We start from the raw sequence: 26,226 nt of genomic DNA, 5'->3' as shown, positions 1-26,226 counted from the left end.
CAGCATTTTAGTAAAGTCCCCACTGTGTGGGGACATGCTACTTGTCAAGTTTTGTACAAAACCACTCTGAATGCCCCAAACCCACTGGAGTCAAAAGTTGATTATTGGGAAAGACAGTTTGAGGATTTGACTGTGGCTTCTGTTCAGTGGGTCAACAGCTGTTGACAATATTTTGGAAAATGATCATTTTCTTTTCTCATCCTCCCTTTCCTCAGCCGCCTGTGTCCAGCACATCTCTTTCTGAAGTCAGTGGATATGTTCAAATTCCGGGGGCCCTCTACAGTTGGGGACCGGCTTGTCTTCAGTGCCATTGTCAACAATACATTCCAGACAAGGTAAAGCATACTCTGGGTATCAACTCAAACTCGCACATATTCATTTTTATTTTACTTCAATCTGAAGATGAATGGAAGGAATACTTCAAAAAAATCAAGTTCCCTTATTTTTTTCTTTCAACTTCACTGAATGCCTGGCAGCATATTTGAAGCCTCTGTTCTGCTAGGGGTTGTCACAAGGTCAAACGGAATGGCTGTAGCTTTGTTCTGTAAGTGAGTCACATCTGGGCTAGGTTGGTTCTGCATTGTGCCTAACATCCTACCATAGTTATTTATTCTTTCTTTTAGTCCCCAAAGTGGCCATGCAGTCAAGCAACTCATTAGGAACCCATTTTTATCATTATGAATTTAAACTATGCCTAGTTAATTTTTTATTCTGAATGCATTCTGAAAAGATTCCAGTTAGCTTTTTTTTCTAAGTATAAAAAAACACAGAGCTAAATTTCCTATCTAATTTTAGTGTTTGAGTCTTTTAAGTGATGGAAGCGTTGTTTTTTTAGGGGGAAAACGTGACTTTGGCACAGTTTAGCCTCCTTTCCCCAGGAACATACTTTGGTTATATATTTCTATATATAGACATCTGTATATAGATATTGATATATATATACATGCTATATATACACAATAGTCATATGTATACACTATATATGCTATATATATAAACACCTATGTCATATAAATACACACATAGACTACAAGAAACCTTGTTACTAGTTGGACACTTGTTGGAAAATGTTCTCAAGGGCTGTCACAAACCAATTCTATGACCTTGAAATGGGCTTAAATTGTGAAAAGTTGCTAAACACAAAGCAGAAAACCCAAGGCGTTCCTCTTGTGGCTCAGCGGTGGTGGTCGTGGTGGGCAGCGGAGGCCAGTTGTGCTCCTGTCCTCTGTGCCCACGCCCTGCATCGTCCCCTTGCAGTGTTGAAGTTGGCGTGCGCGTGGAGGCCTTTGACTGTCAGGAATGGTCCAAGGGCCAAGGCCGTCACATCAACAGCGCTTTTCTCATTTATAATGCTGTTCATGATCAGGAAGAGCTCATCACCTTTCCCAGAATCAAACCCATTTCAAAGGTCAGTCGTTACCTCATGAACTTCAATTACCAGACCCTATCCAATCTGGATAGGTATAACCTGAATTAATTAAACAAGGGATTCCTGCCTTCTTGTTTGTTTTAATTTCATATAACTTTTATTAAACACGCAAAAAATACCGGCATATTTTTTGAAGAGGCCAATATCCCAATAGCCTTTGGGATGATATCTGCATTTATTAATCAATATTATGATTTTATCATAAAACTAAAATCATAAAACCATTACACTCCACCACTACCTCTGTAGCTTTTCCTTTTGATTTTTTTACCTAACAGAGTAAAATGGACTTCTTTTTTATTTTCTGTTATGTTTTTCTTCCCTAATCACTCTGGTGATTTGTTGAAATGATCATGACCCTGAGTACCTTACCTCTGTTTAGCCACACACTGCTTTGCGAAGCATATGGCCCTTTTCTGAGTCTCCTTTGTCATATTCTTACATCCAGTTTTGGATACTGTGCAACCCGTGGAATTATGTCTTCTTATCCAGGAGATGGTTCTTGTCAATATGTACCCTTCCTAGGTCTTATCGTGAGATTGATGAATAATAATTCTGATCATGGAAATTAAAATAATAATACCTGCAAAGGTTGCATATTTATTCACCCAACTGCCCTTTGTGTGTACATGCGTGTGTGTCCCAGTGATTCGGATTAAGTGACACCACTTAATCCTTTCAATTGTCTTAGAAAAAGAATGTGTAGAGACCATAGCACTAAAATAGTAGAACCTGATCATTTTATTTTGTACTTTTTAAAGGATGATTTTCGACGTTACCAGGGAGCTATTGCAAGGAAGAGAATTCGCCTGGGAAGATAAGAGACACAGCCACAAGGACTGGCGGAATCCTTTTGTATCTGATTTTTTTTTTCCCCCAAAAGAGAACAGACTCTCTTTGGATTCCCACATAAATCAAAAGAAGGGTTGGTGTTTCTTGAAGCTAATCACTGACTTGGGGGGGATGGTTTTCCCTGGTTTTTCAACAAGAAGAGTTTTTGTTTTCATTTTACATATTCTACTTATCTGTCTGTCGTCTACTTGTTATTTATTTATTGATTTTTGTGCCAGTACTGACACTTGAACTGAGGGTCCCATGCTCTTGATGGTCATTTTTAAGAGCAGCTTTTTTAAAACTGCTAATTTCAGCTTAAGATAGTACCACGGTTACAATTGTGTGCTAAGTGTCAAATAACCTTTTACAGAAAATATGTTATTTCCCACAAAGAAGAGATTCCACTCTCCATACACTGGGATAAAAGTAAGCAGGTAAGAGTTTTATGATGTAGTGTTGTTCATGCAAAAGTCACAATATTGATTATAAACGTAGAAGTCTCCTCGTTTCATGGATTCAGATTGCACCTACTCAATTTAGATATAAAGGCAAATTAGATGAACGTGTCATTTCAAAAGTCAAACAAAACCAACGTCACTGGTGACCAGACACTTGCTTCTAGCCTTGGTTGGCACCTGTCGATGCTCCCAAGCTACAAACTCAGGTTTTCTGACCACCCACCGGGACCTGCAACCTGGTGTCTTACCATAATTTATGTTAAATGAATGTCTGTGATCTTGGATCTAGTCATCAACTGAGTGTTCTCAAAGGTAAAATGCAGAGAAAATCAGAAAGTTACTGTTACCCATTGTTGATAAATCATAAACATTAGCATTCATGATTGCTCCAGATAGCAACTCAAATAATAGTAATTTTCTAAGTATTCTAATGTTCAGAATTCTAAATTAAGAGTTTAAGACAGAAATTCTGTCATTTAACGTTCATTCCTAAGCTAAACAGTATTACTTTGGTTCAACATATATCTTCTTGAACAGTGCCCATTTTCTCGTCACAAGCTGTCTACTCTTACATCTAGGTATTGAACCCACAGCTATTAAAATATTTGTATTTCAGGCATCCCTAAGTAGTGACAATGTGGAAGCACTGAAGAAGATGGCAGCCAAAAGTGGCTGGGAGATTTCCACGGCTTTGGAAAAGGTAGGATGAGCTGCCCACCACCGTAAGTGAGGGTGTGGTGGTGGTTCTGCTGATCCAACAGCTGCTTTCGGGAAGGTGAAAACTTTGGGGGAAATTATTTCTCAGTGGCGTCCCTCTTTACAGCTCTGTCTCTGCAAGCTATTGAGTCATCCAAATATGGTCAACATTCTAGGTTCTGAGCTGAGATTCTCACATGCTATTGCTTCTTCCCTCCTCTACATATGCATCTATCCAAATCAGAGGATCTTTAAGAGCCAAGACAAACACTTCTCCATAAGAACATTCTGGACTTCATGAATTTCTCCTTCCAGAAGCTCTTTTCATCATGACTTCTTTAAAATGATCAATTCTGCATTATCTTTTTAACATTTGTCCAGTTACTATGAACTGATACTTGAGCCTTAGCAATTTAACATTTGCTATAGTCATTTTTCCCTAACTAGATTACAAACATATTAAGAAAGAAGCTTTGCCTTGATTTTTTATCTCTTCTATCAGCTTTTACAATGTTTCCTATGTTGTCAAATTTAAATAGGTGTATATATTTTCTATTTTAATTTTATTTCTTTTCAGATACTCACACATTAACCTGCCTGCTTTCTGAGGGACATTTTGCTCCCACTATATTATCACCTCATAGGAGTGTCTGTCTCTTGGAAATTGCTCAGAAATGTCTTCTTGGACATTGTACACATTTCAATATGAATTGTTTTTCGTAAGTGGAGCAGAGTACCTTAACATAGGATAACTATACCTCCTCATCTTCCTCGGACAGTCTTGGCTAACATTTCCATAACCCATCATAATTATAACTTCATCTTAGTGCTCCAGGTTAGATAACAGATAATCTAGACACCTCATTCTGAAATCTAAGGGAATCTAGAATTTGCTTAGAATCTACGTCCTTGATTCTTTTCAATTTTGTCTTTGACCACCTTTGATTATTTTCAATGTTGGTGGCTTGCTTTTGTTACTTATTACTCAGTCTTCCTTACCTCCTTTAGATCCAGTTAGGTTTCCATCTTTGCTGGGCTCAATGATACAGCCATATCGATTTATTTAAATGAAGCTATTGAGTTTATCTTTATCTGTCATAAAAATCTGTTATCGATCCCTTGACATAAAATCTGTTTCTTGTATCGCTGTTGGTGTCTAGCATTCATAGCAGCATGAAAGGAAAAGCACATGCACATATCTATAGAAGCAAAAGAATATATTTAGTTCATATGTATTCGTTTAATTTATTAAATTCATATTTATATATTTAAAATGTTAGTTCTTTGGGAAGTCACATCCAAGAACAAATCCCAAAAACGAAATTGGCTAATATTATAAGAAAACCATCAATGATTACTTGGCACAAGTCAACTCTTTACAAGTGCTCCATCTAATATATACTTACACCAAGGTGGAGCATGACAGTCCCAAGGCCTGAATATGAGCAGGTTCACATGTCCACATCGCCTGCTCCATACCATGGCCACTAAGCATTGAGAAGGTAACTTATTCGTGGATTTGCACATGTGAGCCTCTTCTGCTCCTTGGTGCTGGGGCATAAGGCAACGTGTCAGGCTGAGTCAAATGGGTGAGCTCATTAACTGAGTCCATCCATGGCTTTCTTTGTGTTTGATAATTACTTACAGCTTAGGTCATGTCTTCCCTCACAAGCTGGATTTAAAGACCTCAGGAAGAGGCATTTCACATGAGCAAATAATCACTTATTTGCTTCTTATTTTGCTTTTAGTTTATCTCATTTCTTTATTCTTTTATTAAGAATAAAGGATATATAGATATAGATATAGATATAGATGCTTAAATAAAGGTTTCTCCTTCACATGTTGTATTTTCCATCTGTTTGATTCCTGCAGTGATGTCCTAGCCTCATGTTTGTTTATCATCTTGCAGCTTGTTTCCATGGAAACGATTATAAGATGGCAAATTTCAACACTAACTTCAAAGCACCCCAAAAGAGATGGAGAAAATGGGAAGAATAGAAATTTTCTCTGAACAGACATTCTTATTATTGTCAAAAACACAGTGGAAGGAAAACTCAGAGTAACAAGGAAGACATTAATGTTTAAGTATATGTCAAATGGCTTCCTAGGACCTGTCTCTGCTTGACTAAGGAATATAGTATGCATTAGAAACTCAGAGACCAGTCCCACAGAATGCAGAATGATGAGGTCTTGTAGTTCCAAAATCAAATAATGCTGTACACTGAAAAAAAGAGGATGCTTCCAGCACCCTGCTGAGAGGTTGCATTGGTTCTCGAGGTGGTGGGCTTGTTTCATGGGCCCCTTTAGACCATCTGAATTCCTACTCATGGCAAAAGCCATAGTCTTTGATCCATAGTCTTCTGAGGAAAAGGATATGTTTCTGTGCCTATCAGCAGACATTCTCTGCTCCTTCCCGGGAAAGGCAGGAAAGCATCAAAATGAACTAAAGAGAAAAAGGCTGATATTCTCTATTTCCATGAGGAAATCTGTTGCATAACATTCAGATAACCCACATATTGTTTCAAGGACTCAGCTAGACTTCTAGACACCCAAGTCTTGGAACTTAAATCGCCATTGTTTGGTTTCGTTGTTTTTTTGTTTTAAAAAAATTGTTTATTTTCTTATTGTCAACGAGATGAGAGGGGTCACAGTTTCATATGTAAGGCAGTGAGTACATTTCCCAACTTGTTACCCCCTCCCTCATTTTTCCTCCATCTTCTCCCCTTTCCTTGCCCCCTACCCCCTACAAGTTATACAGTTGGTTGACAGCATATAGTTTTGTAAGTATTGCTGCTGCACTGGTTTGTCTTTTATCCTTTGTCTCTCCATTTTGATATTCCCCTTCCCTTCCCTAGTTCCAATACACATATATACAATATCCAGGGTACCAAAATCAGTTACAGTGATATCAGAGGTAAAACCAGGGAAAGACAAAAGAAAAAGGGCATAATTTCACATGGTATGTTGAAAATAACAACAACAATGATAAACCACTTGTTTCCATAACTTGGAGTTCATTTTTCTTATCATCATCTTATGTATTCATATGTATATACCTATTGAGCTATTGGTTTTGTTCTTATCCAGGTAATAAGATGCCTTAGCTAGAGCAGTCCATGACTCTGTGTGTATGTGTGTGTGTGTGTGTGTGTGTGTGTGAATTTTTTATCTTGTGATACAATTTTTCTTGCTATTATCTTTTAGATAAAAATATATACTCTGGAAGAGAAAGACATTTTATCTGTTTGGGTTGAAAAGCAAGTGAGAAGCCCAGCACATTTGGCTTATCATCTCTTGTCAGATTATACAAAGAGACCTTTGTGGGACCCACATTACATGTAAGAACAAATTTAAATACTTCTTTTCTGAATCAATCTTGGTAAAAGACAGTCTCCATGTGCAGTGCATCTCCACTGCCCAAAGTATGCTGCATTGTTTTATGAATTCAAAGCCATTTTGAAAGCTTGCTCTGCACAGCATATTTTATCAGGTGGTATTAAAACATGCAAAACAACAATACCTGGACTCATTTATTTGTTATCTACATTGAGTGGCCATGTTTTGTCCTCCTCTATTGTGATTTCACAAGCAATTCAAGGCTCAATAGTAATCCTGTTTCTGATGCCAAGATAAAAGCTCATGGAGAATACTATCATAATAAAATACTCTGAGAAAAGATCTTCAATATAAAGTCACCAATATTTGTAGATACAGTATAAGTATGAAGTTCTTACAGTGCCTAAAATTTAGGGCTAATTTTTTTAAATGTTCCTTCTACAATTCTCTATGTTACATTCTGTCCAAACTGAACTGGAATGGAGGAATGAATCAATTAGTTCTAAATAATTTTTCTTACACATAATCTTGTGATTCAGGTGCTATGTCACATGTTTATAGTTAATCCTCACAATAATTACATCGTTATTTTTATTTATATTTCACAGATGAAATAAGAAAATGACTTGAATGATGTAGTATGGCCAATAAGTGGCACTCTGAGATTCAAAAGCAAGTCGTGTACCTCCAAACTTAGAGCTTTTCCCACCCTATCACACTCCACTACTTAAGTCCTTTCTGGGCCATACTAGTCTCCAAAATATTTACTTTATCCTAGAGAATAACAATTGTGTGGAAAAGAGATTAATGCCTTTATTTAAAGGATTGAAGGTAGTGAAGTTGGAGTCAGAGAGCCAACGTTCTCTTCCACGCATGCACACTTAGTCTTTCCAATGGAACAACTCATTCTAAAGACAGCCTTTAAGCCATGATGCTGACTCTGGGGGAATGGCCAGGGGAGCCAAGAAGGCAAAGGTAGACCAATCATGAGATTGTACAAGTAAATAAGGGGAGTAAATGCCTTGGTCTAGCAGGAAGAAAAGGATAGCCTTTATTCATTTGTCTATTTACACAGATCCTGTGAAGTCAAAGACCATGTAGGTAAGGATGATCAGATATATCATGTCATCTGTCCTAACATCAATGGCAATAAACCAAAGGACTTCGTAGTACTTGTATCACGAAGAAAGCCTCCCAAAGATGGGTGAGTAGCTGTACGTCAGGTAAAATAGAAATAGAATACAAATGAAATGAAAAGTTGATATGAAACATAAGAGAGCCGTGGTGGGCATTTTTGTCTTGAATGACATACCTTTGAATTTTTGTAATTCAATCTTTAGTTTGTATATTAAAAACACAATAACATATTAAGTACTAGCTGTTTGCAAAGCACTACACATGATTCTAAAGAACTTTGCTTTTCTAGTGCTCTTCATAGATGTAAAAGTGGTATTTGGTGAACTGGTGAAACAATCTACTAGTAGTAAAAAGGCAGTGAAAGGCACAGAAGTTGGCTTTGATTTCTCAAAGGCTGAAATGGGCTAGATTCCAGCACAGCTGGCTGTCAGCTGGGCCTAGGTCCCTTTCATGTGAACCAGACTGCTCAGAATGTGATATCTAAGTGGCAGTGCCCCCAAATTGCACACATAATTGCATATACATGTCCAATATAGTATCATTTATTTAGCCCAAAGACATGAGAAATAAGCTGATGGCCCATTTTATGAATTGTGGTGAATTGATTCCACAAAGCAGTGTTCTACCGCAGAAAGGATTTGTCACCACAGAGTCTCCAACATCAAAACACTTGAAAAGACATGTGGTTAGGAGGAAAACCAAATTGTAGAACATATTTGGTAACATAATTGTATTTATTTAAAAATCTACATGCACACATTTGCCTGTATATAAATGTTATTTTTAGACATTTATAACCTAGAAAGCAAATGGCAAGATGCTAAAAACAATCACTTCCAAGGTGGGGGAAAAGATCGCAGTTCCACTGCACTGAAAGATTTTATTTCCTTGCTTGTAGGGTGCTCTATTATAGGAGGGTTCCTTAAAACAATGAATATTGTTTTATTTATTTTTAATTTTAAAAAAGGAGACTGAAATCATGATCCTTTAGGAAAGAATAGAACTTGAAGGGGAGCTTTGTGAGATTTATGCAAAGTTCTTATCATTGTTGGGAAGAAAACACCTGTGGCCCTTCAGTCCCGTCCTGTGTGAACACTGGAGTGTAGCCAGGGAAAAGGCTTTCGGATGGATCCAGGACTTCAGAACTTCACTTTGACCTGGACGAGGAAGTTACATTTGGGGCTCGGGGTGTGACACCGTGATAGAAGGCCCTCTGTGTGCAAGGGCTTGCGTTGGACCCCAGCAGGGTGAAGAAAACAAACAAAGGAACCAATAAGCAAAAGTGGTACTGACTGTGGCGACTTACTTTCTAACAACTCTTCTTTGTGTCTCACAAGCAATTAGCATATGTTTCCTCATCTTTCAGTAACACCTACGTGGTGGCCACCAAGTCAGTCATCGTGCCGTCAGTGCCACCATGTCCACAGTACATCAGAAGCGAAGCCGTGTGTTCTGGATTTCTGATCGAGGCTGTGGACTGCAGTTCATGCACCGTACGTCTGCCCCTCCCTTAGTTGTTCCTTAAAATATAGAAGCATTTCTTCATTCCCCTCTTCCTGATAACCCTATCATTGGACCACAGCAAGGGATTCCTAAGACCATCCTTTCAAATCCATTCTTATAAGGCCCAGAAGTTTAGGGTTATAGCCCTTGCATACCTACAAAATTCAGATCTCTGATTTAAAAAGCTCCAAACCAATAAAAAATAATAATAATGCGTTTTCTTTTTTTGAAACAGGTCTCTTACCTTAGCCAAATGTCAGCTAGCATCCTTCCTTACTTTGCTGGCAATCTCGGTGGCTGGTCAAATTCCATTGAAGAAACAGCAGCTTCCTGCATAAGATTCATAGAGAAGGCTACAAATGATGGACTTCTGAGTGAGATTTAAATGGCCCACTCACAACTACCTGTAATTTCATTTTCCACTTTTACTTCCAGGCATCCTTAGTCATGACACTTGGAACTACACATAATTTAATATCAGCCTAAGTAAAATGCAGTTAAGAAGAGGTTAAAACCCAAAACACATCTCCAGTCGAATCCCAGTGATTCGGATTAGCATTAAAAGGGCTTTGACCTGTGTTTGAGAAGACCCGTGGCACGGCCTCTCCTGGGGCACAGATACTGGAAAACTGCCCGAAAGAAAGATTGTATGTCCTGAAAAATGGTACAAATCCAGTTAAAATTGTTATAAACAACGTTTAGGCTACAGAATTGCAATGTGTGTTCTGTTGGAAAGTTTATGAAATATTAAAAAAATGTTTTTCTATCCGTTGATGAATATGTGGCATTGTTCCATACATGCATAGCAGGTATCTCTGTCCAGGGCATCTGACAAGATGTGCTACATGTTTTAGAGCTTTAAATTAGGAAGATGTTAAACATAATGGAATTCAATCAATTTTAGTAATGGGAATTACTTTAAGTGTGTGTGTGTATGAATATATATTCCAGGTGGCTGGCCAAGTTAAAATCTATTCACACACACACACACACACTACCTGCAAAATGTGATATTACTGAGAAAGGCAATATTAAGTGTGTTCTCCTTTCATAATCATTACATTAGCACTTTCTCCTCAAGACTTCAACATTCATTATTCTGCTCTATAATATGCCCTAAGTCATAAGACAGATTCAAATATGTCAAGGTAGCCTCCTCTAAGGGACAACTTTTAGAAGTTGCAGGAGTTTTTCATTAGATTTAAGAGTACTTAAGAGGTTAGATCCATCGTGCAATTGGTTTACTGAACCTCGGTCTGCTTCTTCTCACCTCTGAACCGCTCACTGAGCCTCTGTCTGCTTCTTCTCACCCACCTCCCACTCATCCAGTAGGGCTATAGTGACACATATTTTTGTCTGTGTCCAGAGGTTTTCATGTATATGAATTTCAGTCGTGCTGTGATGTTTTGAATTAATATTTATATATAAGATACACAAATTAAAATGATTATTCAGCACATTCCAGATATGAAAATATTTTGAGAATATTTGTACACTTTAAAAAGTGAGAAAACTATCAATAAAGGGGTTGCAGCATATTAAAATTTGGCATGCTACAATTTCATATTTCTCCTGTAGTTAACACTATTCTGAAGGTGCTCTGCCTAGCTTCAATCTTTAAATTGATTTTTTAAAAACGTTTTTCCTGAACAGGAATGGAAATACTGTGAGGCTGAAGGAGTACTGGAATTTCATCTGCATCACAGTAAGACGTCACAGTGTTGCTCGCTATAATCACTAGCCTTGCCCAGGGAGGAATGTTCCAAGATACCTCAGTGGATGCCTGGTACCACCAATGGTACCAAATCCTGTACAGTGTTTGCTTACTTGGGACCTAATTAAAAACGTAAGCCCAGTAGCAGATGAACAACCACAACAGATAATCAAATAGAACCACTGTAAGAACATAGTGTAATAAAAGTTATATAAACATGAGCTCTCTCTCTCTCTCTCTCTCTCTCTCTCTCTCTCTCTCAGAATACTCCATTGTTTACTTTTCCTCTGAAATGAGGCATGGTGGTATAATGCCTACATGATGAGATAGATTGAGGAGAAGCCGTGTGCTATGGCATTGGCCACTATCAACCTCCTTACTTGACCACAAACGGCACCTTGCGATGACAGGCCTATTAAGTAGCTACCTGGCTACTAGTGAAAATCGTCATGGATTCACTGGGAAGAAGAATCATTTTCTTCATAGGATGGGGCAGAGATATATGTTTTACAATTTATAAATTGTTTCTTGGATTTTTTTTTTCATTTACCATTTTTAGGAGGCCAGGAACAACTGAAGCAACCAAAAGCAATCTCACAGATAAGGTGCATCTGTGGGGCAGGAGTGGAGGGAGTCTATGAACCACAGGCAAAGTCCTATATGCTACCTGCTGCTCTCCATTGTGGTCGCCATGAGCCCCATGTGCTTGCTAAATTAAAAAAAAATGTAAAGTTTCTTGACCACACAAGTTCCCTTCCTAGTATTATTGGTCATACATGTTTATATGACGGCTGTATTGAGCATTACAGGTAGAGAACATTTCTGTTGTTACCAAGGAGTCTTTAGCTCATGTTACTTCATTCAGTTTGACCCAATCTCACAATGCAGATGGGCTTGGCTGCTGTCCATTTTCACCTGTCCTCATCCCAGACAGCCCCCACCCTCTCCCCTCAACCTTTCGAGGAGATTCCACTTCTTGCCTCTGGACAAAGACATAGGGTTCACACGTTCTTGGAGCATTCAACTTAATCTGAAATGCTCACTTTCAAGATTCTTTGCCTTTACAGTCATTCATGGACCACAGTAGAAGAGACAGCAATGAATCGGCCTCTAGTTAGGGCACTTCAAAAATATGAAACATATTGCCCAATTAATGACACAGTTAATGAACTAGGGAATTCCAGCTGTAAAGTCCAACTGTCCTTAAGTTTGCATTTCTTTTCATAATAGAAATCGGATTACTTTTTTATTCATTCAAAAGACATTTTCTCCCCAGTTAGGATGGCCATCATCAAGAAAATTAACAAGAATAAATACTTGCATGGATGTAGCCAAAAGGGAACTCTATTACACTGTAGGGGGGGAATGTAAATTTGTTTAACCCCTCAGTATGGAAGTTTCTCAAAGAACTAAATGTAGAACTACCCTATGACCCAGCAATTCCACTCCAATAGAGCACAAGCAAGGACACACTAACGCTACCGACACAACTATGTTTATTGCAGCATTATTTACCACGGCCAAGGAATGGAATCAGCCCGGATGTACTTCAATGGATAAATGGATCAAGAAAATGTGATATATATATATATATATATATATATATATATATATATATATATATATATATACACACACACACACACAATGGAATTCTACTCATCCGTCTAAAAAAGAATGGCATTATACCATTCGTAAAGAAATGGACTTGGGGGGAAAACATATGAAGTGAAGTAAGCCAGGCCCAGAGAAACATGGGTTGCATGGTTTCTCTCCATTAGTACCTATAGAATGTGCCTATAAATCTAGAAGCACATTGGGTGATACCCAAGTGGTTATAAATGAATTTAATTGAAGCATAATAGAATCCATAGAGAACGCAAGTAGTCTAATTCTTTAGAAAAATGAAATCAAAGCCTAACAAATTAAGTACCAGGAAATGGGTACTTTCAATAGGAGGAGCAAGAGGAAAAGGGTAGAAGAATGAAGAGGGGAAATGAGTAGAATTCGGGCAAGAATGCATGGAAAGTCACAGGAAAATGAGGAAAGCGGTGGGATGGAGGGAGGTGAAGGTGTTGAAAGGATGACACAGATCAAGACGCACTGTACACACACATTGCTTTGTTAAATGCAAAAAATCACTATGTAAACCCCAAAATTTTAAAAAAATGAGGGAAAGGGTGAGGTGAGAATGGTAAAAGGGATGACCTCGATCAAGATGCACAGTCTTCATAAACTGTTGAGTGGCAACTCCTTTGTACAACTACTTAGAGAAATTTTTAAAAATATTTTTTAAGGGCTGGGGATATGGCCTAGTGGCAAGAGTGCTTGCCTTGTGTACATGAGACCCTGGGTTCAATTCCCCAGCACCACATACACAGAAAACAGCCAGAAGTGGCGCTGTGGCTCAAGTGGCAGAGTGCTAGCCTTGAGCAAAAAAGAAGCCAGGGACAGTGCTCAGGCCCTGAATCCAAGGCCCAGGACTGGCAAAAAAAAAATAAATAAATAAAAATTATATATATATATATATATAAATATAAATAAAGGTATTTACAATTTTCCTTGCTGGACATTTCTATGTGCCACAAATTCAGTATACATAAAATGAACAGAGAACATACAGTATTAGAAGTTGTTGTGTAAGGGGGGAAAACATGAAGCAGTGTTAAAAAAAAAAAAGTCAAGTGCTGGGATAGGCAGCCCAGAATTGGTGATATTTTCGCAGGCAAGGCTTCATTGAGGAACATTTGAGCATAACCTGAAAGGAGAGAGGTAACGAGCCATCAGTAGCTGTGGATGTAGCTTGTGTCCTGCCAAAGGTAGAGACTAGACAAAGCCTGGGAAAAACAGTGTTTCTGGCACATTCTGGGAAAATCAGAGAAGCTCATGAGACTGCACTAGAATGAGAAGTAATTAAAGACAGTTGAACTGAATTAAAGACCTGTCATTAGTGCCCACACTTAAGCAAATGTGGTTGCTCCAAAGGCAAATAGCTAAGCTAGTTTATCAACATGCAGGACCTAGAAGCTAAGGACAGAGACTGCAAAATAGAGTCAAGTGTGTGTTTTCCTTTGGAGTGTCAAAGTACCTTTAAAAATACTCAAGACTTCATGCCTTGTTGATGGTAAGGGTTTTCAAGTGCTTATAACAGGTCTGAAAGCTTTTTGATTAAGAAAGGAGATTCATCCTTATTAGTTCTTCATGGTTTTAATGCAAACAAGTTACTGTCTGCATCCATGTTTTTCTATCATCTTTATTGTAGCAAAACTCAAGAAAATCAGTGTGGAAATTGGCATACAGAGTATTTTTATACTCAAACATCTGTGGGAAATGAAGAATCTTAAGTCTAGGTCATGGGTATCCTCATGTGGGAAATAACCCTACAATGTCTGTAGTATCCACCCAGGTCCATTTGGTCATCTCACAGAGAAGTCTGTGAGCTCCTCTCTCCAAATTAACTACCAGAAAGCCATAGCTCAATAGCTATGTACATAAGATCGCTTAAGATGATGCTAACAGAAATGAACTTCAAGTTATGGAAACAAGTGGTTTATCATTGTTGTTATTTTTAATGTACTGTGTGAAATTTTTTTGTTTTTGCTTTTGTTTGTCTTCCCTATGGTTTAGCCCCTGTTGTCACTGTATTTGATTTTAGTACCTGGGTATTGTAAAATATGTTTGTCTGAATTAGAGAAGCAAAGAGGAACATCAAAATGGCGAGACAAAGGGTAAAAGGTGAACCAATGCAACAGCAATACTTACAAGACAATATATAGTAAACTAATGCTCCAACTTGGGGTGGGGGAGTTGGGGAGGAAGGAAAGTGGAAGGGAAGTGAGGGGGGAGGTAACAAGTTTGACAAGACATGGACTAATTACCTTACTATGTAACTGTAACCCCTCTGTACATGACGATGACAATTTTTTAAAAAGCTGGAAGTTGAGCTGTGGCTCAAGTGGTAGACACAATAACTTTTAGCATAAAAGCTCAGAGATAGTGCCTAGGCTCATGGTTCAAGGCCAAGGACCAGTACATATACACACAAAGACTTACATGTGAAGGCAAAGGGCTCAGAAAATCCAGAATAAGTTGGACAAAATAAAATTGTAAACCTCAGATTTTAAAACCAGCCACAAAGCCACTGTTATTAAAACAGTATGGTGCAGCCATAAGGGTTCACATGTAAATAATAGAATAGAACTGAAGGTCCAGAAATCACCATTATGCTTATGTTCAGTCGATAAAAAAATAATGACAGAGTAAAGGAAAAATAAGTCTAAATGTTCAATCACAGCGCAGAAATAAGTGGATATCCATATGCAAAGAATGATATCAGATCCTTACCTCAAGTCATATACAAAAAGAAACTAAAATTGAATTATAGACCTAAGTAAAAGATGTAAAAATATAAAACTTAAGAAAAAATACATAAGTCTGAATCTCATTACTTTGCTAATAAATGGTTTCATGTATAACAATAAAAGCAATAGTATTGAAAGAAAAACATATAAATTGAATTTCATTAAAATGTAAAACTTTGTGTCTCAAAGGACACCTTGAAGAAAGTGATAAAGACAGTCCACAAAATGAGAGGAGCATTTGCAAATCTCAAATCTGACAAAGGACTTGGAGACAGAGTAAAGAACTTACAACTCGGTAATAAACACCAGAACTCAAAGGTGATATACAAATAGCTAGCAAGGTGATAAAATGTTATTCAACATCAGTATTTAGTAGACTCTACCATAACATGCATTAGGATGACCAAAATAAGAAGGAGAGGCAATTCCTAGCATTGCCAAGGATGTGGAGAAAGTGAAACTCTCATCCATGGATAGAATGTGTAGGAACAGTATGCAAAGTGAAGAAGCCAAGCACAAAGACAGCATGTCTGCATTTATGCAGTCCACAAGGCACAGCCAAAGAAAAGAAAAGTGACAGGGCCGGGGAAGGTGGGCTGAGGAGCGGACGGCTGGTGCATGAGGTGACAAACTGTCGTGGAATGAAACATACAAATGAGAGTAAATGAAAAGCCCGGGAGCTCACTGTAAAGGGTGAATGTTTAGTATGTGAATTATATTTCATTGAAGCTCCAAATTTCGCAATGTGATTTCGCCCTTATCTTCTGTGTAGGAGTGCTAGCGGATGGCTAGAGCCTGCCTTACAGTGGTTGAAGAGCCTCTCCATGCTTAGTCACGTCCCGCTATTGGTTTCTTGAGTATAAAAACCGGCTTCCTTCTTAGGGGCCATCTTTAGAGATGGCTTTTCTCCATTTTTTTTTTGGAGTGGGGGGGACTGATTTCTTCTTCTTGTCATTTCACCTTACAAGCATTTCCCTCAGTATTCTGAGTTAGCCACTTTAGCTGCAGGTGGCCTGCACCATTTGTTAATTCCTTTTATTATCATTGATTTCATTAATTCCTTTGATAAATGTGCCTGTTTCATATATGCTGAGCACTTCTGGGAATATAACAATGACCAAAGGCCCAAATTCTGGCCTTCAATATTACCTAAGCTGATAGAGGGTGGGACAAATAAATACAGGGTGCTAGTGATAGAGAACTAACAGTTAAAGAGAAATATTACAGAGAAATATAACCATTATAGAGAATTACTAAACTACGGGAATGAACACTTACTGGAGTAATGAAGAGCTTCTACTTTCTATGAGGCTGGTTGGGGAAAGACTACTGAGCTGATTGTAAAGCAGATGTCTAAGGTAAATAAGGGGGGTTGGCTACAAGGGGTGAAGGATGTTACGAGAACAACTTGAGATGCAAGGCTGGTGGCTTACAATATAATGGTGGTGAGAAAAAGTGGTGGGGAAAAAGGGGGAATCTGGTCATGTCCCTCCTCCCTTCCCTTCCAGGGAACAGAGATTATTTAAAGGCACTCTGAATTTGCAGTGTCCAGTGAAGCAGGTAGGAACATCCAACAGTAGAGAAGTCGATGGGACTGGAAGCCAGAATATTAGGACTAGGAACCAGAAAAGTGTGAGAAGCTGGTAAGAAGCAGGCACAAGCTCTGAAAGTAGAGTGTGAGGTAGTTATTCCTTTCTGATATTCCAGAAGCAATCACTCCACTCTTCTTCAACCTACTGCCGGTGGCTTTCTTTTGTCTGGACAACCACAATCAATCCCAATGAATGCTTAAAGAGTCCCAGAAACACAGTAAGTGGTTAGAAATTAGGTTTCCTCACTGGCATTCTGTGAATGTGTATGGAAGTGCAGAGGTTTGAGTCAGGGCCTTGTAAGTGCTAGGCAGGCACGCCACCATTTAACCTATGCTCCCAGCCCTCTTTGGCATTCTTAAGAAAAATATCCAACCTCTTTTGTTCAAGAAACACACAATCACTCTGGGTCTTCAAGCATTTCTGCCTTTGGTATGTTTGCAGGCTTTGTTAATGCTACATTCACACTTGGAACTTATTTCTAATGCTCACTCCCTAATTTATAGATCAAAATGCAAATAAAGCATATCAAAGTAGACAAAAGGAACACTAGCATGTCTTCACCAACAACTGTTCAAAAGCATACATTTCACTTGCACCCTCTGCAGAGCAGTCAGCTTCCACAGATAGTGAAGACTGGGTGTGTTCAACTATAAAGACTAAGGCAGCTTTTCTGTCCTCCAGCCCTGTGGCTTATACAATTCTCCTTAAGTGGTACTCATTGCGTTAAGCTGTGGGATGATGAGTATTTTGTCATGTTTTCCTTTCACACTGAATATAAAAGAACAGCTCCTATTAAGATTAGAACTGTTGAGTTGTACAGACATGAAAACAGAGAAATGTTTCTTTTCTTATTTGGTAAATATTTTGCTTTTGAGGCATCAGTAACTAATCACAGCTGTTTCCTTTAGTTACAAATGGATTCAATCAGGTAGAATTTCAAATGAAATGCACAAACCACCAGAGTCATTCCATTATTCAGTACAATGGTAGCGTCAAGCCTTGTGAAATATATGTATTAAGTATGCATGTATTCATCAAATCAGACAAAGAAGCTAATGGGTCTCTGATTAGTGTTCTAACTCTATTATGGTGATACTTTCATCTCACCCTGACTCATCTAAAACATGTGAACAAAATGCTAGTAAGTTTGATGTACAATCTGTTATGTGACATTATTCTGCCTAGAAACTGCGCACTGAATTTTGGCTACAGCTTCTCTTGAAAATCAAAGGCAAAAAGAGCTGTTGTTAAGTTGACACAGTCTTCAATATTAACACTAATAATTTTTAATGCTTTATATAAAAACTAACCAATCAGATCCTCATCTATGCCCATCTAGGATTCACAAAATACCTTACGCCTAAAGAGTTTGTGGTAAGGATACTGAGAAACTAATTAGATCAACCCAGAATCAGATATCAGAAAAATAAGCAAATAAAAATATTCTTTTATTTCACAGTAAAAAAATAAAATTTTGTGACAACTTATAAATAAGTTTCTTTTATAATAAGTTGATTGTTGGATCTAGCAAAAAAAATAACCATTAAGAAATACAAAGCAATATACATTGTTTAGGGTTAGTTCTTTTTCTGCAAAATTTCACTTAAAACAAAAGAACTACAATTGTTACAATCAGGCAGATAACCACTTAGTTATGCCTAAGTTCTGTTCCTTAGTATGTTTGTTGCTCTTTGTGTGGTACACATCTGTAATCCCAGCACTTGGGAGGTTGAGGCAGAAGAAACACAATTCCAGGCCAGCCTGGACTACATAGTGAGACTCTTGTCTCCAAAAAAAAAGAAAGAAAAGCTTTCAGAGAATTCAATGTAATCATATTACACATTTCTTCAGATATTTTCTTTTTGTTTCCTAAACAGGGTAGAAGTACTCCTTGAAGGGACAGTGATATCCACAATAAAAACTTGCTTTTAAGAGTGCCCAGGATCATCTAACTGTAAAGCACGTCCGGGTTGGGAAGTAACCATGAGGTGACAATTAACAACAGTAGTAATCTTTATTAAAAGTTAACGACTTTTGGTATTTTTGTTTTAGGTTTCTGTGGTTTAGGGACATCCAATATTTCTTCATAGTCTGCACTCATCCCCTTTGCCCAGCGACCAACTGTAACCACTCGATCTGGAAGGAATAGGAAAGTCAGGGTAGAAGACAAAACACTAATCAAATGCATGGTCCTTAGATTGGTATTGGTTTAGCAAAGGAACTAGTTTTGACATGAATAATCACAAGGAGGAAAAACTCCATCATGAAAGGAAAGTGAGCAATTCTGTAATTGATTATAACCCTTGATTTCGGAGTACCACAGGCAATTTTTCATCCCAATTAGGGAAATGCAGCAACTACTTTGCAATGCACAAACTGATGAGAAAGCTCTTTCATTCTTTCCCAGAGTTCATCATCACAGAGCCAATGAATTCCGAAAGTCTGTAAACAGCAAGACTTAGGAAACATTAGTTTTAAATGCACAAGATTCCACCTGTGAAATTATACAACATCTGCTTGTCAGTCCTGTCATTTGGGAAGTGGCAATTCTCCCAGGAGAGAGAATTCAAATCCCACTGCATCATTTCAATCTTACTGCCTACACTGTGGCAGAGACTATCTTCTAGCCAAGATTATTAATAAGAATTCTTGGTTGTAAAATTTAAATGTTAGGGGTAGGAAGTAAGAACAGGCAGACCGTTCAAGTAAAAGAAGTGCACATTTTCCCTAAGAAGTACTACCAGGCCATTTTGCTGTCCTGCTTCCTTTAATATGTGATCACCATCATTCTAAACCACTAATGACAACTAGTGAGATAATCATCTTTATTTCCTGAAAAGGCTGCTGTCACAAATATGAGGTTTTTGATAAACAGGCTAGTATTTCATTAGGAAGAAACGAGCTAGCCAGATGCTGTGTTGATAACACATTTTTAAAAATTATGGCAGTTTTTGCAATTAACTTTGAATTATTTAAGTACACACAAAGCACAGCATATATAAGGAAACTCAATCCTCCAAATGTTGCAGGTTATTTTCATATTTTGATTTTTCTCTTAGTACATCAATACTTTTCTGTAAGTAATAAATTATGTTCTAATATAAATTCACTAATAAACTTATAAAAGCTTAGAAGATGCAGTATAAAACAAGATATCTATGGTTTACTAGTAATATATATGTGTATATATATACATATACATACACACTCTTTTCCCTGAGAATTATAGCTAATGTTCAGTTATTCAGTTCTATTTCTACTGCTGACACAAAAGTGATTAAGACATTGGCAGGAGAGGCAAATAGGTCTCTTTAATATCAACAGTGCCTCTATGAGTTATTAATAAACTTCAACAAAAATACAGAGGTATAACTGCCTTTCCCTTTCTAGATCAAGGCGTATAGACTCACCTGGATTCTGACTCTCAGGGCAATCTTTCTTAAAATGTTCCACAGAGCCACAGAGTTTGCAACCACCACCTAGTAAAGAACAAAGTCATTGAATATGAACTTACACAGGGCTTTTAGGATCTTAACGTCCTTTCATATCTCACTTGATTCTTAGGAAGCGAAGAGGGTAGGTAAATGTCATCGTTTCTCTCTTCTGAGCCAAAGTCTCACTACATAACCTAAGCTGGCAAGCTGGCCTGCTTCAGCCTCTCCAGGGCTGGGTATAGGTGTGTGCCACCATACCTAATTCATTCTCCATTCCTGTCATTTCACTGAGTGCTCACTTTTCCAACCCACTGCTTCTGATACCTAGTCTTCTGGGGAGTGGTGGAAAAGACAGATAGTAGAAGGCAAATGTCCAATCACTGAGTGCTAATGTTCTCGTACCTGGCCCTTAGGGGACAAGTGAAAATGAGAGATATAATAGAAAGCACGTATCCAAAAGCCGTAACATAGACGTTCTGATTTTAACCATGTTTGACAAAGTCTGGGGACCCTTACCTTGTAAACAAAAGCTGAGTGCAGATGCTTTTTGTTTTGTGTTTGTGGTCACTAGGATTTAAACTCAGAGCTTTCCAATTACCACATGAACCTTGCTCCAAGGCCTGTTTTTTTGCTGGTCACTTTGGAGATAGTTTCCCCACTCAGACCCATACTTCAGCTATAATCTGCCTACTTCAAGCTGGGATTAGTGCTAGCCAGTGATAGATGACTCCACATGCTTCCCTCCACAGAGATGGGAGTCTTTCAGACTTTTTGGCTGGGTCAGGCCTAGAACCTTGATCCTCCCAATTTCAGCCTCACACAGAGTATAGGATAACAGGCATGTGCCTTCTGAGTTTTCTGCTTAGGCTGGCCTTAATTCTCAGTCTTCCAAGTAGCTAGGATTACAAGTGTGATCTTAGCACTCAGCTCAAATGAATGTTTTTGAAGATGTCCAAGATAGTCAATAACCACCTATCCATCCCTCCAAAAAAGTTAAGAACTGACAATGTTCTACTGTAAATGGAAGTATTATAAAATGAATTATGAAATTATAAAATTCTGAAATTAATTTTTGCTTCAGAACATTTCATATTAGCATTATCGTGCTACAAACCTAACGAAAATGACCACTTTTCTACTTTAAGCATGTTCTAGGATTGTGAATCACAATACACATAGTCTTTCACATAATGATCAAACATAATTACTTAATGGGCAGAGATCATCATAATTATGCTTATAATGCTAAGTGATTGTCAGAAAAATGACCTTACAGATACAAACTGGCAGAATCCTCACACCTCTTGCCTATTTTATTTTTTAATATAGATACTTTGATCATGAAATATCATTTTGGCTCATGAGACAATTTTCCAAGCTGAAGGCACTGGAATAATATAATTTAACCCTTCTAATAGGTAAATACCATGATTCATTAAATATAAGATATTTATTAAATGTGACATCATTCTATGTACCTCTCAAAAGGGAATATCTATTAATTATGTGGGACTTACCAATGATAAAATGAAAGTTTGAAAACAAATTGATATCCTACTTGTGTTCATTAAAACTAGTTTTTGCATCTCCAGTTTATAGGGGATGAAACACAAGTGTAGTGTACCACAACTGGTGAATGATGGGGTTGGGTCTGTAACCCAAGTCTGACTGACTCTCAGAAAATGCTTCTTCATGGACGGGAGAAGCCAAGGGGGAAACACAGGACATGACAAAGAAGTGACTAGAACAACCTGATGGCTCTAGTCACCACATTGACAGATAATAACCTCCTCCAAAAGCTTTATTACAAGACTTTAAGACATCAGCTGAGCTAAAGATAAGAAAGTTACATGTACTTACACTACATAACTAAGGAAAAAAATTCAGAAACAAAAATTACTATAAAATGGAATAGGGTATGCAATCCTTTCTCCCCAAATAGGTGTGCTAGGCTGTGACTAAATACTATTACTTTTTAAATACTGTATTCGTTTGAGATATAATCATTCCGCTTGTTATATTTAAATGTAGGAATGTATACCTTACATTCACAAATGACTCTGAAGCAAGCAGTTTGAAAACATGCATCTTAGTTTTGTTCTAATATCAAGTCACATTACAGTACACACCATCAGCATAGACTCCTTTGGGATTATCAGGACAGGATCTGGACAGGTGCCCCATCTCTCCACAAACAAAACATTTTGCAAATGGAAACTCGCCTGTAAAAATCAACAGTGCCTGTTAGCTTATGAATATGAGAAGTTATGTAATTTATATTATTTTTAAGTACTCTAAATAGCAAATATATACTTTTTCCAAATTCAAAACTTAACCTCAAATAATTTCAAAATCTTAACTGGCATGATTGTAAAAAGAAAAAAATGCCTAGCTGGTTATTTTTTAGTCACTTTCCCCATCAACCAAATAAGAAACAAAGAGAACATACCCAGAGCGGGGTCAACTTTAGCTCTGCACTTGGTTATTTCATGTTCTGTGGACCCACACCGATAGCATATTCCAGTGCCCATATCTTGATTTTCAAGGGCAGCTGGGCAATCTGCAACTCCATGGCCAGGTTTCCTACAATGGAAGCATACCTAGGAAGACAAAACGCGAGTTTACTCACTGAAAAACTACACAGTAATGTGACCAATTCTTGTTATTCAAAGTATCTTTAATAAAACTTTCATTTAAAAAGGAAATATATGTAGAAAAAAGTGTTTTACACATTCCTAAACAATCAGATATGCCATTTTTATCAGTGCTTTTGCAATTTTTCAACCCGTAAGTCTTTTTATCTCAGACACTATGTCATACATGGCTTTGTAAAGGGCAATTGCTTAAGTGAATTGAGTGGCTACGGACTATTTATCTTATTAATAAAGACATCCAACAGCAGAAAAAGCTTTCTGTAGAAGATAAGACAATAGTTTAAAAATTACTAAATATCTGCACCTATAAAGTTCACATAATTCAATGAATTTGGAACAAATGTTTTGATTTAAACTGATTCAAATCACAAGATACATTTCACAACAAAAAAGTGTATCCTAAAAAAAAGTGTATCCTTATTGTTTTTATATTCTTAATGCACAGTAATGAGGTAAGAGGTTTCATTTTAGAATATGTGCACAATACATTTTAAAGAAATAACTAATTTTTAGAGGAACTATTTTGCTCCAATATAAATCTGAACAACTATTAGAAGGTAGGAGGAGGGGGAAGTGAGAGGGTAGGTGTGATGTGAATTTGATAGAAGTACATTGTATTTATGTATGAAAATAGTACAGTGAAATAGTACAGTACTCTCCTGTTAAACAGGAGAGTAGAGGGTAATTAAGAAGAGTACTACAAGTGAATTTCATCTAAGTACTTTATATACATATCGTAAATATCACAATAAAACTCCTTTGTGCAATCAATTTATATAAACAAAATTTTAAAAATAAAAAATAAAACTGAACAATATTGTTATTTACATAATATCTAGCAGTTTGTCAAATACCTTTCTGCTGTTGTTTTTAGCAGTACTGGAATTTGAACTCAAGGCCTTGAACTGGCTAGGCAAGCATTTCACTATATGAGTAACAATATTTTTGTCAGGTAAGCCTCAGGCTTCACTTCTCCTACATTTCTGCCTCCTATGTAGCTGGGATACAGACATGTACAAGGTGCCAATATATCAAGCAAGAGTCCATGTTTTGAAGACAGACAGACTGAATTTGAATTTTACCTCTGTTATTGGTTTTCACTACATTACTGAACATTTCAGCACTTCAGTGTTTCCTCTTTGTAACATAGGAATTACACAACCTTCTCTGTACTGTTAAGATAACTACCCGGAGTACATCAAATATATGTGTGCTAAGAAAGCACAAACTCTTTTAAAGATGTTTTATTAATTCAGGATAACATCTGCTAAAATATGCATGTGTGTGTGTAAATGGATGAGAGTCTGTCTCACTATTTAAAGTAAATAACAAGGTAGAAGTGATGACTCACCATTGCATTTTTCTTTGCTGCTTGTCTTTTTAATCGTCTTCCTTCCCGCCGACTGTCTTTCTTTAAAGCAACTGCAATTTCTTCTCTTACTTCCTGGCTGTTTGTTGCTATTATCTCTCCATTGTGAACCATCTGGGAGTTCTGTCTTAGGTATTCCATGAACCCATTCACATCTTCATTTAAGTACTCCTTTTTCTTTTTGTTCTTTTTATGCTTGGCCTGGTGTGCATCATTCTTAAGGGACAACCTACTGGCTTCAAGTTGTTGATGTTTTGGAAGGTTCTGGCTCCTTCCTTCTAAGGATCCTTTCTTCATGTCCTCCCATGATGTTGCAGACAAGGGCCTCTTATTATGGGTGGTACTAACTCTTGCCCACCTGGTCATGATGTCATCAGAGGTTCCTTAATTATCTATAAGATAATAGGGGTGGTTAGTTATTAATGAAAAGAAAAACAACAAAAGATACTGGGTGTTATCAGTTATCAAATATGCCCATATTAAACTTTTAGTCATTAAAACACATTTGATTTCAACCCAACATTTACATACATATTTAATTCTATGGTATGCTACATAGATATGTCTCAGAAGGTACAAATGCTAGTGGAGGAGGGGGTGGAGTATGTATACTTGCTTAAAACTGATAAATAATTTGCTAAGAAATCGAGTTATTTCCTAAGTCACAAGTCACACAGCAATGAAGTGACTGGAGTTGTTTCCCTCCCCAAATCCCAGTCTTCCAAACTGTTTATTTTCCTCCCTTAAAATCCCAAGGCTATTTTCTCCCCATCTTCTTGCCCTTTTAATATAATGACCTACAGAACTGTACAGAAATCTTGTTCCTCTGAGGCCTCAAGATCATTTGATACATGAACTGACAGACATTATATCTTGTCCACTGCCAGGGATGTCTGCTGTCTACACACAAACAGACACACACACATACACGGCCAAATATCCAAATAGCCCTGGGGAGGGGGGGAAAAAAAGAAGGTTCTCCACTCTTGCGACCTGCAGTTCATCCTGGCAGATTTGTAAGTAAAATTGGTATACAAAAGTTGGTGACAGTCGGGTTATGCTACCAGAACATCCCTGCCTTACTAATAATGAAGGTGGTTGCTATTTTGCAGCCCACTGGTTTTAAATTTTTTGCAATTGTTTCGTTTTAATGATGATTTAAATCACAAGATAAACTTCAGATCACAACAACAAAAAAAAGGGCATACTGTAATATTCACCAACAGACTTTTCATTTTGGAGCATACACATCTACACATTTTAAAGGGGGGTAACTGATGCTAAAGAGCTACATAGTGTTTGGTTACTTAGAAGCTACCTAGTAATTTGGAGAACTTTTCGCCCTCCGCAGTGAATAAGGACATTATTAACCTCATTATTCCAGAATAATCATCGGCCTCTTCAAGGCGGCGGGTGGGCGTGGGGGGCCTCGGCCGGGCCTGTGACCCCGAGCTCCGGCGGCCGACAAGGCTTCCCGCCGGGACGGGAAGTGGGCGCCCCGGCTGCCGAGCGGAAGCCCGCCCACCCAGCCGGCCACGGCCGTCCCCGACAGCCCTAGGAAACCCACCCGAGCGGGCCTCACAGCACCGAGGGTCCCCGGGAGCCCTGCCGTCCACCTCCCTCGGCTCCTCACCGCGCGTGCAGCCTCCGGAGCAGCCGAGTCCACGCAACAGAGCAGCCCCGCCTCCCCTCCGGAGGGAGGCGGGCTG

The 26,226-nt window shown here is 38.0% G+C and overlaps 2 protein-coding genes across 5 annotated transcripts in view; one reads left to right on the top strand and one right to left on the bottom strand.

Annotated features, from left to right (window-relative positions):
* Positions 1–11,336, top strand: part of Acot12 (acyl-CoA thioesterase 12) — a 39,531-nt gene extending 28,195 nt beyond the window's left edge. For 2 of the 3 annotated variants that reach the window (XM_048331565.1, XM_048331567.1), the window contains exons 7-15: positions 216–335; positions 1,258–1,408; positions 2,191–2,246; positions 2,634–2,697; positions 3,338–3,421; positions 6,622–6,755; positions 7,829–7,957; positions 9,257–9,383; positions 9,629–10,291. In XM_048331565.1, the coding sequence (XP_048187522.1) occupies positions 216–335; positions 1,258–1,408; positions 2,191–2,246; positions 2,634–2,697; positions 3,338–3,421; positions 6,622–6,755; positions 7,829–7,957; positions 9,257–9,383; positions 9,629–9,778 (1,015 nt within the window). In that variant the 3' untranslated portion in view covers positions 9,779–10,291. Of the gene's footprint in view, positions 1–215; positions 336–1,257; positions 1,409–2,190; positions 2,247–2,633; positions 2,698–3,337; positions 3,422–6,621; positions 6,756–7,828; positions 7,958–9,256; positions 9,384–9,628; positions 10,292–11,046 lie in introns of those variants that run through there. The other variant, XM_048331566.1, reaches the window with a different exon arrangement.
* A 7,719-nt stretch (positions 11,337–19,055) lies between these two features.
* On the bottom strand, positions 19,056–26,224 carry Zcchc9 (zinc finger CCHC-type containing 9). Of its 2 annotated transcripts, none has more exons than XM_048331570.1 (6): positions 26,151–26,224; positions 24,500–24,909; positions 22,944–23,094; positions 22,624–22,716; positions 20,471–20,539; positions 19,056–19,196 (listed from the first exon to the last, which is right to left on the bottom strand). In XM_048331570.1, exons 2-6 carry the CDS (start codon positions 24,881–24,883, stop codon positions 19,078–19,080), a joined length of 816 nt encoding a protein of 271 aa, XP_048187527.1. In that variant the 5' UTR covers positions 24,884–24,909; positions 26,151–26,224; the 3' UTR covers positions 19,056–19,077. The 2 variants fall into 2 exon arrangements, with proteins under 2 accessions (XP_048187527.1, XP_048187526.1); XM_048331569.1 differs by having other exon boundaries at positions 26,085–26,215.
* Positions 26,225–26,226: the final 2 nt, after the last annotated feature.

This window comes from Perognathus longimembris, chromosome 22 (genome assembly GCF_023159225.1).
Source record: "Perognathus longimembris pacificus isolate PPM17 chromosome 22, ASM2315922v1, whole genome shotgun sequence".
In the NCBI taxonomy this organism is placed as follows: Eukaryota; Metazoa; Chordata; class Mammalia; order Rodentia; family Heteromyidae; genus Perognathus; species Perognathus longimembris.
Note: the sequence above shows the minus strand (reverse complement) of the source record. Positions and strands in the feature narration are given on the sequence as shown.

Excerpts from the sequence above, each read along its gene's own strand:
- Zcchc9 (XM_048331570.1), bottom strand. The coding sequence starts at position 24,883 with ATGACCAGGTGGGCAAGAGTTAGTACCACCCATAATAAGAGGCCCTTG. Across the intron at positions 22,717-22,943 it reads TAAAGTTGACCCCGCTCTGG|GCGAGTTTCCATTTGCAAAA; the intron begins GTATGTTCTCTT and ends TGATTTTTACAG. Across the intron at positions 20,540-22,623 it reads CAAAGGAGTCTATGCTGATG|GTGGTGGTTGCAAACTCTGT; the intron begins GTGTGTACTGTA and ends GTTCTTTACTAG.